The following is a 16,592-nucleotide window of genomic DNA, read 5'->3' on the forward strand; positions in this document are numbered from 1 at the left end:
TTCCTCCTGGGTGAGAATCATTTCAGAAGTGAATGTAAATCAATTCTGCGATGCAGGGTGATACTGTCATTGCTCTGGGTGCTTTGTAGGGTTCTTCATGCAGGAAATCAGGTTTCTTCTGGGAACTTAGTGGGTAATAATAATAACTTTTATTTGCGGTCACAGACCAAAATACAAATATAATTGCAAAAGAACGTGGGGAAAGTAACATCATAAACAATTGGCTACCAGAAGCCTTGGCTGAGAGGAATTAGAGCGTTCTCCTCTAATAGTTACAGCTCTTAAAAAAAATTTAGAAACCTGAAAAGTAATGTGTGAGGAGCCATCCCCTAAACAATATAAGGTCAAATTACTAGGATTGGATCCAGAGAGATCTGTTTCTAAGAGAGACAGTAATTTAGTCCTGCCTGCGTTATGCATAGGGCAGCATAAAAGAACATGCTCCACAGTTTCAACCTCAGCTCTATCACAGGGGCATAACCGCTCACTTATCGGGAGCCTCTTAAATCGTCCGTCCAGCAATGCTGAGGGCAAGACGTTGAAACAAGCAAGGGAGAAGACTCTTCTATACTTAGGGATGGTTAAAGTGTAAAAATATGAGGCCATCCTCAGTCCATAATTGTTAAATTGGCTGAAGATCAGAGGGGAGCAGGTTTTATTAGCTCTAGCTCTTCAATATTGCAAGTCTATGTCCACAAGCCATTGGACTACCCTAGATTGGGCGTCCTTAAGGCCATAGTCTCCCAATGCATCCCCCCAAAAACCTAGCAGGTGGAGTTTCTTCGTCAGCTCCCTCTCCCATCAAGAAGTATAGGAGTCAGCTAACACCAGGGAGAGGTAGCTACCAGGGGCTGCCAAACAGAGCGCCCAAAACCACCATTTAAAGGTGTTAATCCATGCCATGCATTCAACTGATTGAATGCTCAATTCCAGGTACATCGAAACAAAGCCAACACAGGGAGGGAGGCCCAAGAGTTTCCTAAAAAAAGCAGCCTGAGTTCTTTCAATAAACTCTTTGAAGCCCCGTATAGGAATTCCGTAAAGAGTTTGGGCCAGGGTTTTGACTTTGTAAATACGCAGAGCAGAAGGAATAAATTGGCCTCCTTGGGTATAGAAAAATCTTAGAATCTGCTGATGGCTACAGGAGGCCGAATTCAGCACCTGAGTTCGATGTCTAGTCCAAGCACTGGTGTTCTGAAAATGGATACCTAAATACTTAAAATGGAGAACCTGCTTAACAGCTTTACCCTTAATAGCCCAGTTGTATAGCTTCCGGGCTCTAGAGAACACCAATACTTTTGATTTATCATAATTAATGGACAAGTGGTTCTCAGCGCAGTAGGACCCAAATGCAGAAAGTAGCCTTTTCAGACCAAGCCTTGACAGTGATAGGAGGACCGCATCGTCAGCATAAAGGAGAAGCGGGATCTTCGTAGTTGACAACTTTGGGGCGTGGGACTCAGTACGTCCAATGTAAGAGGCCAAGTCAGATAAGAATAAGTTAAACAGAAGAAGAGCCAGGACACAGCCCTGCCTTACTCCGCTCTTTATCGGGATAGGATTTGAGAGTTCTCCCTGCAAACCGCACCTGATCTGACTAAAAGTCTGATTATGTTGGGATCTAATTAAGAACAGAAAATGTCTATCAATGGAACTTTTGAGAATTTTGACCACAACATTTCCCTTGGGCAGTGATGGCTAACCTTTCTGCCGTCGTGTGCCAAAAGCGGGGAGAGCGTGTGGGGGGGGGGTTGCGCGTGTGTGTGCCCACACCCATAATTCAATGCTGTGGTCCGCCCCCCATGTGCACGCGCAACCCCTCGCCGACCCCCACTTTTGGCATGCAATGGCACGGTGGGCCTGGTAGGCCTATTTTTCGCCCTCCCCAGGCTCCAGAGGCTTTCTAGGAGCCTGGGAGGGTGAAAACAGCCTTCCCCACCCCCGCGGAGGCCCTCTGGAGGCCAGAAAAAGGCCATTTCCCAGCTTCCAGTAGGCCCAGATGGCCCGAAAATCAGATGACCAGCGCACGTATGAGCGCTGGAGCTGAGCTAGGGCAAAACCTGCGTGCCCACAGATATGGCTCCGCATGCCACCTGTGGCACGCGTGCCATAGGTTCGCCATCACGGCCCTTGGGATTGAATCAAACGCTGCTTTTAGATCAATAAAAGCAGTAAAATGTTTACCACCTGATATGGTGGCGTATTTATCAACCAGGTGCGCTAGGGCAAAGCAGTCCACTGTGGTACAGCCCGCTTTGAACCCAATCTGTTCAACAGCAATAATGTTGGATTCCTCGGCGCAGGTGAGGAGTCAGCGCTGGAGATATTTAGCATACAATTTTCCAGTGATGGAGAGCAGACTTATAGGACGATAATCGGCTGGGTTGTTCCTGTTTCCTCATTTAAAAACAGGAACAATGATTGCTAGACTCCAGGAGGAAGGGATCCTGCCAGAGGTATTAATATGGGTGAAGAGTGTTGCTAAAAGAGGAATCCACCCCTCGGGATTAGATTTTAGCAAATCGGGGGGTATAGCATCAGGGCCAGGGGCTTTGCCTGACTTTAGTTCAGAGATAAACTCACTAATCTCAGCGTGAGTCACAGGATGCCAGTCCGGAATTACAGGGGGCAGTTGTGGTCCAAGTCCGGTCATGACTATTGAAGCCTGGAAGATTGACCCAAAATGGTTTTCCCAATCTCTGTTGGAGATACAACAGAGAGGGAGTTCTTGATGACCAGGTAACGAACTGGCAACAATTTGCCAAAATAGTCGAGTGTTCTTCTGCTGGATGGAGAGGAGAAGTAGGGATCTACTTCTAGTAGGTATATTGTGAGGAAAAGGAAAGTGAGAGGAAAGCAAAGAGGTACATTTTGGTTACCTCTCAAGTGGAATGAGTGAGATGTGACCATTCATTCATTCATTCTTAGAAATCTTTCTTACTTCTAAGTGAAAACCTAGCTCCATCCACAGAGTAGCCCTCTTCCTGCTCCTCCCCAACCAGTCCCATGAGGGCAGCTTAAATACAAGATAGAAGGTCCTGAATGTGATGTATAGCCGGGTCTCTGTTTTTCTGTTTTTCTATTTATTTGATATTCTGCCTTTAATTTTTACAACTCAAGGTGATGTACTTAATTCTTCTTCCTCTCTCCCTCCTATTTTCCCCACAACATGTGCGATGGGTTGGATTGAGAGAATGACTGGCCCAAAGTCATCCATTCTGTTCTCAGCCAAAGGGGGGAGTAGAACTCACAGTAACCCGGTTTCTAGTCTGGCAGCTTAACCACTAAGCCAGCTGGCTCTTTTCCACATGGGAAGACCTTGTGTAGGTGACTAGGAGAAAGAGTTGTGTTTGCTACCCTTGAAGAGAGAGAACTTTCCTGGTTTGTCTCTTTGCCAGCCTCGTCAAGTTCCACCCGGACATCTCTCAGCCTCAGCTGTTCTCCTCCTCTATGGACAACAGCATCCGGCTTTGGGACCTGAAGTCCAGCCAGTGTGTCAGCCAGCTGGACAACCACTACAGCTTAGTCACCTCGCTTTCATTCTGCCCAGACAATGAGACCCTCATCAGGTGAGATTCCTGGAAAACTGCCTTGCCCCCTTTTTTGAAAGGGGTCAGTTTGGCTGCCTTTTGGCATTTGTGCAGCCTTGCATATATGAATGTGCTTCTCGCTTTTCCTGGCTGATGGCCTTGTAACATTGCCTGTGGGCTGGTTGTTCCCATTTCACCTTCAGGGTCTGGGTGATATGCTGTGATACAAAATCAATTAAACGGTTTTGCACAGAAATGCCGTCATTGAAGGCAGGAGGAGGTGAAATGCAGCCTCTGCTGAAATTGAGCAAAAGCAAATGTACAGCAAATGGAATTAAAACTAAATAAAACTGCATGCTTTTACAGGAATAGAACACATACAGAATTTCAATTCTGATGTAAGCTTAGGCAGCAATATAAGATGTCTGATTGATCCCTCTGAGTCTCTTGCCATGTAATACAGTATGGACGTTGTGACTGTTTTACACTCAGCGAGACTTTCAAAACGCAGTATAGACACTGTTTTGTTCTTATATTTATAACTGCATCCAGTTTGCTACTTGCAACTGTTTGATAATGATCTTGCAGCTGGTTTTGCACAACTCACGGACTAGATTGTTTACTTATGGTTCAGCATTTGTGAAAAGCCAGCTCTTATCTCAGAATTGCATGTACCACCTTGTTATGCAAACCATAATATGGTTTCTTGCTTAGACAGAAGGTGTTATGTTCATTTAGCTGTGTTGAGTTTACAGTCTGTGTTTTGATTGCAGTTCTGGCCGTGATAAGATTTGCACCGTATGGGATCTGAAAGCCAAAAAAGTTAAAAGCACCATCCCTGTCTATGAGGTGAAGTACCTTCTAGTTTTTGCCTGAGTCAATTACATTGAGCTTCCATAGAAACTGTTTGTCCATCAGTCCCAAAAGAAAGACCCTTGGTCTCAATTGTATATTAATCTTTAAAAGGCTCTGAATCCAAAATTTTCTAGCTTTTTTTGCGAATCCGCTAAGCAAGTCCTTTTTTGTCTACATTTCCAACTTTCACAAGGAGCAGCTGTCTGGAGAACCAGTGGACGTCTCATGGTCTCTCCTTTATCTAGAAAGACAGCCCAGGCCAGAATTTGCCCACTGACTGCTAACCTCTGCTGCAATGCCGCCTTGGCTTCTTCAGGGACCCAGAAGCCAAACTGCTACATTTTAAATGAAGAAATCAATAAACTTGAGTTTCCTGGCTTCATCCCTTCCAGAAGTCCTCTATCCCACTTTCTCCCCAGAAAGGTTGAGCGGAGGAGAGTTCTGGCATCCATTGGCAGCTCTTCTTTGTGGGACCATAGATCACTGAGCTCCGATGGATAGAGTTCTCAGTCCCACCCAAAGGGCCTTATTCAGTATCTAAATGGATTATTTGTTCCCAGTTTATATAAGGTTTCAGGTTCCCAGGCAAACTTTGACAGTAGTAACGTGAGAGTCAACACTTCAGTGCACTCTGTTAGCAATTTATGTTCTCTGATACCTTTGCTGATCACTGTTCCTCAGACTGGCTTCTTCTTCCATATTAGACCATTGAATCTGTAGTCTTATTACCACAAGAACTGGATTTATCGAACTTGGGTGTGACTAAATCCAGCACTCACTTTCTCACTGCTGGTAGCAAAGGTGAGTCAAGCTTTTATGATGGGCTCCTCATGCAAGTAGTGGGGAATGAGCCTTCGGTCTCCGCTGCCTGTGAAGAGACTAAAGCTGAGCTTTTGCGGGGTGGGGGGTGGGAGAAGTGGGTGCGGGGGGGGCTAGGTGTTCCATTGAAGGATGGCTGGATGGGCAGCCACTGGTCTGAAGCAGACCCCCAATGATCCATTTTCAGGATAGGGGAACCCCTACCCGGATACCAGTTCCATTTGGTCTTCTTAGTGGATGTATTTGGTGGCTGAGCTAATTGCACTGCGAGATGCCCCCCTCTCGCAGACGTGGCCCTCCACATTATCGAGGGCCTACTTCAATGATGGGTCTTGGGACCCGGAGAGGTGGCATGTGAAAAAGAGGGGGTTGAGGGTTTTTTTAAAAAAGGGTAGCAGGGACGCTTTTAAGGGGACCCGGGAGGCGGGGAGGGAGCTGTAGAGATGGACTGGGGGGGGTCCATATAGCCACTGTGTGGGGTGGTGGGCGCAGCGGAGGAGAGGAGAAGGGTAATCTGACCGAGGCGCCAGGGGGCGAAACGAAGGGCAGTTCCATCAAAGTGATAAGTGGGAGGGGCAGGTATGGTGGGCGCAGGGGGCCATATCAGGTTCTGGGGGTGGGCACGCACTGTCTTCGAGCGATTGCACACTCCGGCCCCCATAGTGTGGCTCGTGTCCTGGATTGCACAGAGTCTCAGGCGCTGGGTCCTCGACTGATGTTATGTAATGCCAGGTCGGTAATTAATAAAGCCCCCCTCATTTGTGATCTTATTGTGGAGGGGGGTGTAGACCTGGCTGGGATTACGGAGACCTGGTTGGGCCAGGAGGGGGGGGGTTCCCCTCATTGAAATGTGCCCTCCAGGTTTCCATGCATTTCATCAGCCAAGGGCTCAGGGGAGGGGTGGGGGAGTAGCGGCAATTATTAGAGAAAGTCTTTGTCCGAGGGAGGCCACTGTTCCTCAGATAGCCGGATGTGAGTCCCTTTTTGTGAAGTGGCGTCGTGGGGTGCAGATGGGTTTGCTGACTACGTACCTGGCTCCCTGCCACGTGGTGGCGACCCTGCCTGAGCTACTCGACGTGATTGCCGGAGTGGCGGTTGATACCCCCAGATTTATTGTTATAGGGGATTTCAACCTACCATCCGTCGGTGAGACGTCAGAGGTGGCTCGGGAGTTCATGGCTTCCATGACGGCCATGGACCTGACCCAGTTAGTGCAAGGCCCCACTCACACAGGGGGACACACTCTGGACTTGATTTTCATCTCTGGTCAGTGGCTGAATGATCTTGGTAGAGGGGACCTAGACATTAAACCCTTGTCATGGACAAATCATTCGCTCCTTCACTTAGACTAGATGGTTCCGTCCCAGGTGCCTGATGGATCCCGAAAGGTTCCAGATGGAGCTTGGGCCGTTTCCTGAGACTCTGGCACACGACTCGACTGAAGACCTGGTGGCCGCCTGGGATAGTGTGGCCGCAGGGGCTTTGGACCACGTTGTGCCTTTGCGGCTTCTGACCCGATGCCGATCTCAATTGGCTCCTTGGTTCTCCGAGGAGCTGAGAGAGATGAAGCGTCGGAAAAGATGCCTAGAGAGTGTTTGGAGGACTAGTCAATCCGAATCCGACCGGACACAGGTGAGGTCTTATATCAAGACCTACCTAGTGGCGATAAAAGCGGCAAAATCTAACTATTTTTCCGCTCTTATCGCATCTGCAGAGAACCGCCCAGCCGCTCTGTTTAGGGTGACCCACTCCCTCCTTCGGGTGGGAGTGCGGGAAGATCCCTTGCAGGGTCGAGCTGAGGATTTTGTGCAATTCCTGCATGATAAAGTTGCTCAGATTCGGGAAGGCTTGGACTCCGACTGGGTGAGTCCGGGGAGGGAGACGGGGGTGAGTCTTGAGAATATTATCTGGGAAGAGTTTGACCCATGGCTCCCGAGGATGTGGACAGGATTCTGGGTAGGCTTAGTGCTGCCACATGTTTATTGGACCCGTGTCCCTCCTGGTTGGTACTGGCTTCCCGGGAGGTTACACGAGGCTGGCTCCAGGAGATTATAAATGCTTCTTTGAGTGAGGGTGCCTTTCCCACTGCCTTGAAAGAGGCGGTGGTGAGACCCCTCCTCAAGAAGCCTTCCCTGGACCCAGCTGTATTAGCAAATTACTATCCGGTCTCCAACCTCCTTTTTGTGGTGAAGCTACCCCAGTACCTGGAGGAAGCTGTCTATCTGAACCCATACCAGTCGGGCTTCAGGCAGGGGTACAGCACAGAAACGGCATTGGTCGCGTTGGTTGATGATCTCTGGAGGGCTCGGGACAGGGGTTGCTCCTCTGTTCTGGTCCTGTTAGATCTCTCAGCGGCTTTTGATACCATCGACCATGGTATCCTGCTGCAGTGGTTGAGGGGGTTAGGAATTGGAGGCACCGTGTTACGGTGGTTCTCCTCCTACCTCTCCGACCGCTCGCAGTTTGTGTTGGCAGGAGGGCAGAGGTCGACCTCGAGGCGCCTCGCTTGGGGGGTGCCGCAGGGGTTGGTCCTCTCGCCTCTTCTGTTCAACATTTATGTGAAGCCGCTGGGTGAGATCATCCGTGGTTTTGGGGTGAGAGTCCACCAGTACGCTGATGACACCCAGCTGTACATCTCCACCCCAAACCACCCCAATGATGCCCTTGATGTGATGTCCCGCTGCCTGGAGGCTGTGCGGGTCTGGATGGGGAGAAATAGGCTCAAGCTCAACCCTTCCAAGACTGAGTGGCTGTGGCTCCCGGCGACCCGGTATAGTCAGCTGGTGCCATCGCTGACTGTTGGGGATGAATCTTTGCCCCCCACAGAGAGGGCCCGCAATCTGGGTGTCCTCCTGGAGTCACGGCTGTCTTTAGAAGAGCATATGACGGCCGTGGCCAGGGGGGCTTTTTATCAGGTTCGCCTGATCCGCCAGTTGCATCCCTTTCTGGACCGGGACGCCTTGTGCACGGTCACTCATGCCCTCGTCACCTCCCGTCTGGACTATTGTAATGCTCTCTACATGGGGCTCCCCTTGAAGAGCACTCGGAGGCTCCAACTAGTCCAGAATGCGGCTGCGCGGGTGGTTATGGGCGCACCTCGGTACGCCCATGTAACACCTCTCCTGCGCGAGCTGCACTGGCTCCCAGTGGTCTTCCGAGTGCAATTCAAGGTGTTGGTCACCACCTTTAAAGTGCTCCATGGCATAGGACCAGGATATCTACGGGACCGCCTTCTGCCACCAACAGCCTCCCACCAACCAGTTTGCTCCCACAGAGAGGGACTCCTCAGGGTACCGTCGGCCAAGTTATGTCGGCTGGCGACACCCAGGAGGAGAGCTTCCTCTGTCGGAGCTCCTGCCCTTTGGAATGAATTGCCCCCGGATATTCGTAATATCTCTGGCCTCCAGGTCTTTCGCTGTGCCCTCAAGACCCTACTGTTCTGACAGGCGAGGCTGTCTAACTGAATGATTTTAAATTGGGTTTTAATTTTGGGTTTTAAAATTTGGCCAAAACTATTTAATGATTTTAATTAATTTTAACTATGATATTGTATATTTATATTTTAATTCTGGCTGTACACCGCCCCGAGTCCTTCGAGAGGAGGGCGGTATATAATTTTTTATTATTATTATTATTATTATTATTATTATTATTATTATTATTATCATCATCATTATCATTATCATTATCATTATCATTATTATTATTAACATGCACTTTCTGGCAATATTTTGTTAATTGGAGGGGGTGCAAGAAGTGAAGGGCTTTGGGAGAGGCTTTAAGAGGTCCAAGGCAGCCATTCCACCTCTCCCAAATTCTGAAACCCAGGAAAAGAGAATTTTTAAGGGACAAAATGGGACTCTTAAACTCAGAGTTATAAGATCCTTAATGTCTCCAAATCCAGCCTCCTGCAGGTCTCCTTAATAGTCATTTTGGGTTTGTTTAAATGTGCACCATTCTTCGGGGGTAGGGGGATGTCTGGGTTCCAATTATGCCAGCTCTAGGAGTTATTGGATGACAGGCAATTTGTGTGCTGTACTTTAGGGGTCCTCCGAGTGTGGGACGCATCCACAGCTACCTGCGTACATAGCCAGTCCCTGCCTCACCTGCCAGCAGAGTCTAAAGTGGACATGATTGGACAGCACAGCCTCATGCATTGCAGTCTAGTGCCAATCAAAAGTGAATTGGTGTCTGTGAACGTTGATCGCAATATCTGCTTGTATGATGCACAGACGCTTGAGCTCAAGAAACAGGTACCCAATTTTATCACTTTCCAAGGAAGCAAAGCCGCAGATAACATAATGGAGGAGAAAGGCATGCAGATACCTATTGGCCTTTAGAAGTATTTTTATGTGGGCCACTATGTTATCACCCAAAGGTTTTATGAATCTTTTATGAATGGGATGTGGCATCTGCAGATACTATGATGTTCAAGACCCCCATCTCCCAGATTGCACACATAGGACCCCAAAGCTAAATCGAAACAGTGTTTTTTAAAAATTAAAAAAGTAAACATTTCCCATAATCATCAGTTCTTGCAAGGAATTGTATTTGATTATGAGCAATGATGAAATTTAAAGATTTCAAATTGAATTAAACATTTCTGTTATGCCCATGTCTTACAAATTTTGCTGAGTTCACAGAATTTCATCCATTTCATCCATCCATACCTGTGATCCTTGCTGTATTCTGACAATGCTATAGACTGGCAGATCTTTAGTGTGGCACCAAGCTGATTAACAGGATTCCCACTGATTTCAGCAGTCCTAAACTTGGCCAGCCTGCCTAGGCCAGAACAGAGGTTTCCTATCCACATCGTATTCAAAGTGGACAAGACTTTCTCCTCTGGTTTCTTTTCTTTCTTCCTACATTAAAGCTTTCTTGCCATTGACAGATTCTTTGGTTCTTATTTAGTTACTTATTTATTAAATTTATTTGCTACTCATGTCTTTAATGTGACACTCTGGTTCTTACATTTCTTCCTTAGTTTTCAGGTTATAATGGAGAAGTGTTGGATGTCCGGTTCCTGGGTCCAAAGGACTCACACATAGTTGTGGCGACCAATAGCCCCCAGCTGAAAGTATTTGAGTTGTCATCATCAAACTGCCAGATTCTGCCAGGCCATTCAGGTGAGTGATGGGAAACACTGCAGTTTCCATCTTTGACCTTTACAGTGTTATGAGTGTGCAAGTCCATTTGGCAAATGGAGAAAGTAATCAGCTCTGTTCTTAACTCTCCTGGGTCCTGCAAGATGTACGTCCTTAGGAGACGGGACCTGCAACATTCCCTGCTTCCCCGCTCTGGTGGGTCAGGTAGTCGTAAGTGGGGAGAGACGGTCCTTTAGACAACCTGGTCTCATGCCATGTAGGGCTTTAAAGGTGACGACCAGCACCTTGAATTGCATCCAGAAACAAATTGGCAGCCAATGCAACTCCCACATTGGGAGCTACACATAATGTGTCCAAATACAATATGGACAGATTCTCAAGTGAGAACTCTGATTTGTTCTAAGATCCATTTATTCATTTTCTTGGCCCTCTGTGGTGTTCTCAGAAGTCTTCTCCAACACCAGAATTCATCTGTACTTGGCAGTTTAAACACAATTTCAGATTAACAGCAACACATGATATATCAAACTATGTCATCATTTTTTTTTACAAAAAAAAAAGCCATGTGTGGAGAAGCCATGTGTGAAGAATTAAGTACACCTTATGATTCAATAGCTTGTAGAACCACCTTTAGGAACGAGAACTTGTTTTTATTAGCCTCTCAGGTCATGGGGGAGGCGTTTTGGCCCACTCTTTACCTTGCTTCGGTTCATTGAGGTTTGTAGGCATCTGTTTATGCACCCAGCATCGCCCAGGCTTTAGTGGTCGGACAGATGGCCTCACATTTGACTCTAGAACACTTCAGTATGCAGAGAAGTCCATGGTCAAGTCGATGACTACAAGGTGCCGCAGGTCCTATGGCTGCAAAACAAGCCTAAATCATGATTCCTCAACTACTGTGCTTGGCGGTTGGTATGAGTTGTTTGTGCTCCTTGGCTGTGTTTGGTTTTCGATACCCACGGTCCTGCATTATGGCCAAAGGTCTCGTCTGTCCAAAGGACAGTGTTCCATGAGTCTTGTGACTTGTTCAGATGCAGCTCTGCAAACTGAAGCCATGCTGGCATGTTCTTTCGAGAGAGGAAGCTTTCTTTCTGGTGTCCCTTCCAAACAAACCATACTTGTTCAGACTTTTCGTCATTGTATTGTTGTGGACTTTAATATTTAACTTGCTAACAGAGGCCTGTAGAGTCCAAGATGTAACTTGGATTTTTTGCAATTTCTCTTGAGCGTTGCATGGCCTGACCTTGGGGTTTGCTGGGACATCCACTCCTGGAAGACTGGCACTGCCTTGAATGTTTTCCCCTGGTGAATAATCTTCCTGTCTATAGAATGATGGACTTTAAATTATCTGGAAATAGCTTTTATAATAGCCTTCCCAAATTGATGGGCAGCATCAATTGCTTCTCTGAAAATCATTTTTGATGTCCTCTTTCTTTGGCATTGTGTGAACACACAGCTCAGTGCTGGGGACCAGCAAACTCCTAAAGCTTTGGCTTTTCTAGAGCCTTGTCAGTGTTTGTTAAGGAGATCAGAAAGACAGCAGATTGGTTTGAAGCCCATTCGGAGGAGTTGACACCAGCCATCGAGGGAAAAAAGGAGAGCTCTAACTGCATATAAAGCCTGTTCCAGTGAGTGCAACCTACTCTGGTAGTAGCAGCACTACTCTGAGTTATATTCCAGAGAAAATGTGGTAACTGAAGAAGCATTAAATAACATTGAGTGCCTGCCTGTCTTGGAGGAGCTTGACAGTGAACCAACTTTAGAAGAACTAAATGTGGCCCTGGACTCCCTTGCCTCTGGCAAGGCACCCGGGAAAGATAACATCCCTGCCGAAGTTCTGAAGTGCTGCAAAGAGAACATCTCCACTGAGCTGTATGAAATCTTCTGTCTTTGTTGGAGGGAAGGTGGAGTACCACAGGACATGAAGGATGCAAATATCGTCACACTGTACAAGAACAAAGATGACAGGGGTGACTGTAACAACTGCCGCGGCATCTCTCTTCTTAGTGTTGTAGGGAAGCTGCTTACCCGTGTCATTCTGAAGAGGCTCCAGGTGCTTGCAGAGAGAGTCTATCCAGAATCATTTCGAGCCAACAGGTCCACTACTGACATGTTATTTCGAGCCAACAGGTCCACTACTGACATGTTATTTTTCCCTTAGACAGTTGCAGGAGAAATGCAGGGAACAAAGACAGCCACTTTTTGTAGCCTTCATAGATCTTACGAAGGGTTTTGACTTGGTTAGCAGGGACGGCCTTTATAAAATTCTCCCCAAGATTGGATGTCCACCTCAGCTCCTCAACATCATCAGGTCCTTTCATGAGGAAATGAAGGGCACTGTAGTTTTGGATGGCTTAACTTCAGATTCTTGGCATCACCTGGCAGGATAAAGTTCCAAATAGCGCAGTCTTGGAACATGCTGGAATTTCTAGCATGTATACACTATTGAAACAGTGACGTCTACGGTGACTGGGGCATATCATGAGAATGGCTGATAGTCAGATTCCGAAAGATCTCCTGTATGGAGAATTAGTGCAGGGAAAGTGCCTCAGAGGGAGACCACAGCTGCGATATAAGGATATCTGCAAGAGGGACCTAAGGGCCCTGGGAATGGACATTAACAACTGGGAAACCTTGACCTCCAATCATTCAGCTTGGAGGCTAAAGACGCAGCATGGCCTTCTCCAATTCAAAGAGACACTTGTTCGGCAGGCTGAGGCAAAGAGGCAGTCCCGGAACCAGCGAAATCTGGGGGCTGGGCAGGGGACAGAATGATGACATGGTATAAAATGCTGCTACTTGTTCTTCATCTGAGGTTGTATTTACCTATTTTAAAGAACTGCTGAGATGATTTGTATTATGTCCTGATACATAAAACCATAGGACCATATTCATACATACATACATACATACATACATACATACATACATACATACATACACCGATGCTTTATTTAAACATATTTCTGTTTGTATGTATTACATGTTTAATTAGTCTTGTAATGCGTAGATGCCATACGCTAAATTAAAAAAACCCTCCCTTTTTCAGATCTGTTTCCATTTCAGAAACTACTATGTTTGCTGCCAAATACATCCAGAGTGAAGAAATATTTGCAAGCATTCCATGACTTCTTGAAAACTTAACAAATAACTAGGACCAGGAAGTTGTTAGTCTAATTACAACAATTCTCTGAACATTTGCTGGATACCAGATATCAATATGAAATGATTGCTCAAAAGCTGTGTCTTCTCCTGTGTTCATGTGATTTATTCATCCTCTGCAACTTTCTTGCAGATATTGTTCTTGCCTTGGACGTCTTCCGAAAGGGGAGGTTATTTGCTAGCTGTTCAAAGGTATCAAGCATTTTAATTTTTAATTCATTTCAGAAGTAACAGGAATATTAGAGTTTGAATTAGGAACTTCATGCATAGTAGCTGTTGGGATGTAAGCAAATTTAGCAACTGGAAGACATTTCACCTGTCTTGTTAAGCTGGAAGTTGTCATACTATTCTTCATGACCTCTTAGGAAATCATGAACAAAATTCGGAGACTTGCAGAGTTTCCCATTCAAAACTTGTTGGAAAACCCATCTTGTGTGTCCTTCCCCTTTTGGAAGGAGAGCAGACTCAGCAATGGGAGGGTCCCTGAGGACAGCACTTTTGCGGGAGGGTGTTGCTCTGTAGTTGCCATCTAGGTCAGTTCCCCCCTTCCGCAATTACAGCTTGGCAACTGTTCAGAGTTGTAGTGGACCTGCACGTAGCCCTTTACGGCCTGGTTTCAAAGTTCAAATCCCCCCCCCCCAATGCGGTCACGTGATTGCAGTTTGGGCACTTGGCCTGCATTTATGGCTGTTTACAGCATCCCAGGGTCCCATGACAGGTTTTCAGGGTGTCTGGCTGAAAATCAGCATTTATGTCCCGTTTCCGGCAAAAAAAAAAGGCCCGTTGGGTATCATAGGTTTTTTTAGTAACTGCCGCTCTGACTGAACAGCTGCAGCGTTTGGCCAACAACCACCACCGAAAAGATTTCCTCATAAAATGCAGGCCAAGCCTGTGAGGACTGGCTTAACGGCTGCAGGACCACAACTCTGGGCTCAGTGATGGTCATAGCTGGGGGCCACCTGCAGGCATATTTCAGATGTGCCTTCTGCACTAATATTGAATTAATGGCACTTCATGAATTAATGTTAGTATGTATTGCTAGTTCATGTGTGAGATGCCATGCACTAAATAAGGAAATGGCACTTCATCTTGTCTTGTAGAGTTTAACTCAGGAGTTGAGGAATATATAATGGCATATGTTAAAAAAAACTTTCCTGTTTGCTGTAGATTAAGGGCAACATGCATACAGAGATAACTCTGGCAGTAAAGTTGTTTGGAAAGCATTTGAATAGTTGCACTGCCACCCTCCACCTGAGTATTTGAACGTCCTGCTGCTCAGAGAGAGTTCTGCCCTCTACTGCCCAAACTGGTCCTGCAGGAAATAAATCCCTTCATTTTTTTCGAGGGGCTCCCTATGCCTATGGATTTGTTAGTTTACCTAGGATTTACTGATTTATAGGAGAATATAAGTACAAAAGATTCTCTTGGTGTTGAATAGTAATATAAACAGAGATCAGAGAGCAAAGGAAAATGTTGATATGGTAAAACAAATGAAAATCAAAAGGCTGATATTAATGATCTGTGTAAAGGGAATGTAACCCCTGAGCCATGTTTAAAAGCCCAACTCTGGTAGAGGCAGGCTGGAGGAAGATAGGTATTTTAAGACTTCCCTCTCATTTCAGCAAGGCCCTGCTGTTCAGAGGAGCAGTTTCTACAAGTGCTTAGTGCCCGAAAGGAAAACGGGTTGGAAATTAAGGGAGCAGAGTAGCACAACTGATTTTGATGGTTTGGTGGGGAAAGGGAGAAGTTTCTTTGCAGGATGCAGAACCAAAGAGGTGGATGAGGTAGAGAAGCCAGCTAAAAAGAGCCGTGGATTGGGGCCTAAAGCTTGAGGTCACTGAGGATGAGGCGATATGATGGCGACAGTGGCATTCATCATAATAAATGATGTTCACATCAGAGTAACAACAGTGCAACATCCCAAAAGGGACTCAGCTTAATACTTCCATTGTAATGGTTGATAAAGGTATATAAGTTATGTTTTTTGCGTTGTACTGTTACAACATTCATTTTGCCATTCCTCCCTCCCTCCCTTGCAAACTCTACTGAGGTGTTGGTGTGGGCTGTAGACATCAAAGTACATTGGAGACTTGTTTCTGTGTTACCAAGCAACGTCTTCCATAACCTGTTAGGATCTCAGTGTGATCTTTTCAAGCCTTTTCTGACATTCAGAACAAAACAAAAGACTTCTTCTGCTTTCAGGATAAGACCTTCCGGATTTGGCAAATGACAGAAGATGGCCAGGTGTCGTGTGTGGCTCAAGGGCTGGGCCACACCCATCAAGTGGGTGCCCTTGCCTGCTCCAAGTAAGAGAAGTCTTCCCTCCCTCTCATCTGCTTTTGAGGACAGTCCCTTGTGCACGATGGCTGGGATACCTGGTGGCTTTTCCTATCCTCAGGATGGGGTGAGGGCACAGGTCATGTGGCAGGTGGCCATACTTTCAAGGAAGCTGCTTCACACTGTGATGAGGGTTGGGACACAACCTTTCATCCATGCTTATGATCCCAAACTATCAAGTGTTCAGTACCCTGCAAATGCCAGGAAAGTGATAGTAGCTTCTCCTTTGGCACATTCTATATGTGCACCCCGAGTCTTAAACAGAGTCTTCCACTAGAACAGGGCCTAACAGATTTGGCTCTTTCATCCAGGCATTTGGGAGAAGCCAAGTACTCGGCACGGCTAGTCTAGTGAGGAGAAGGACCAAGGGAGACATGATAACAGTCTTCCAATATTTGAGGGGCTGCCACAGAGAGGGGTGGGGGGGTCAACCTGTTTTCCAAAGCACCCAAAGACCAGACAAGGAATAATGGATGGAAACTGAACTGAACAAGGAGCGAAACTGAACTGGAAATAAGGAGGAATTTTCTGACAGTGAGAACAATCAACCAATGAAACAGAAGTTGCCTTTGGAGGTTGTGGGAGCTTCATCATTGGAAGCTTTCAGGAAGAGACTGGATTGCCATTTGTCAGAAATGGTGTAGGGTCTCCTGCTTGGGCGGGGGGGTTGGACTAGAAGACCTACAAGGTCCCTCCAACTCTGTTAATCTGTTAATTAAATAAATTCAGGGAGGACTTGGTTTTTGTACTATGTATTATCTCCAGGAGTGACATAGTGTGC

At 46.5% G+C, this 16,592-nt stretch overlaps 1 protein-coding gene across 4 annotated transcripts in view; it reads left to right on the forward strand.

Annotated features, from left to right (window-relative positions):
• TBL3 (transducin beta like 3) overlaps positions 1 to 16,592 on the forward strand; it is a 53,961-nt gene that overhangs the window by 17,720 nt on the left and 19,649 nt on the right. For all 4 annotated transcript variants that reach the window (XM_034420669.2, XM_034420671.3, XM_034420673.2 and 1 more), the window contains 7 exons: positions 3,399 to 3,569; positions 4,304 to 4,379; positions 5,090 to 5,186; positions 9,249 to 9,457; positions 10,192 to 10,333; positions 13,608 to 13,666; positions 15,677 to 15,780. In XM_034420669.2, coding sequence (XP_034276560.1) covers positions 3,399 to 3,569; positions 4,304 to 4,379; positions 5,090 to 5,186; positions 9,249 to 9,457; positions 10,192 to 10,333; positions 13,608 to 13,666; positions 15,677 to 15,780 — 858 coding nt within the window. The remainder of the gene's footprint in view (positions 1 to 3,398; positions 3,570 to 4,303; positions 4,380 to 5,089; positions 5,187 to 9,248; positions 9,458 to 10,191; positions 10,334 to 13,607; positions 13,667 to 15,676; positions 15,781 to 16,592) is intronic.

This window comes from Pantherophis guttatus, chromosome 14 (genome assembly GCF_059756535.1).
Source record: "Pantherophis guttatus breed Tessera chromosome 14, ASM5975653v1, whole genome shotgun sequence".
Taxonomy (NCBI): domain Eukaryota; kingdom Metazoa; phylum Chordata; class Lepidosauria; order Squamata; family Colubridae; genus Pantherophis; species Pantherophis guttatus.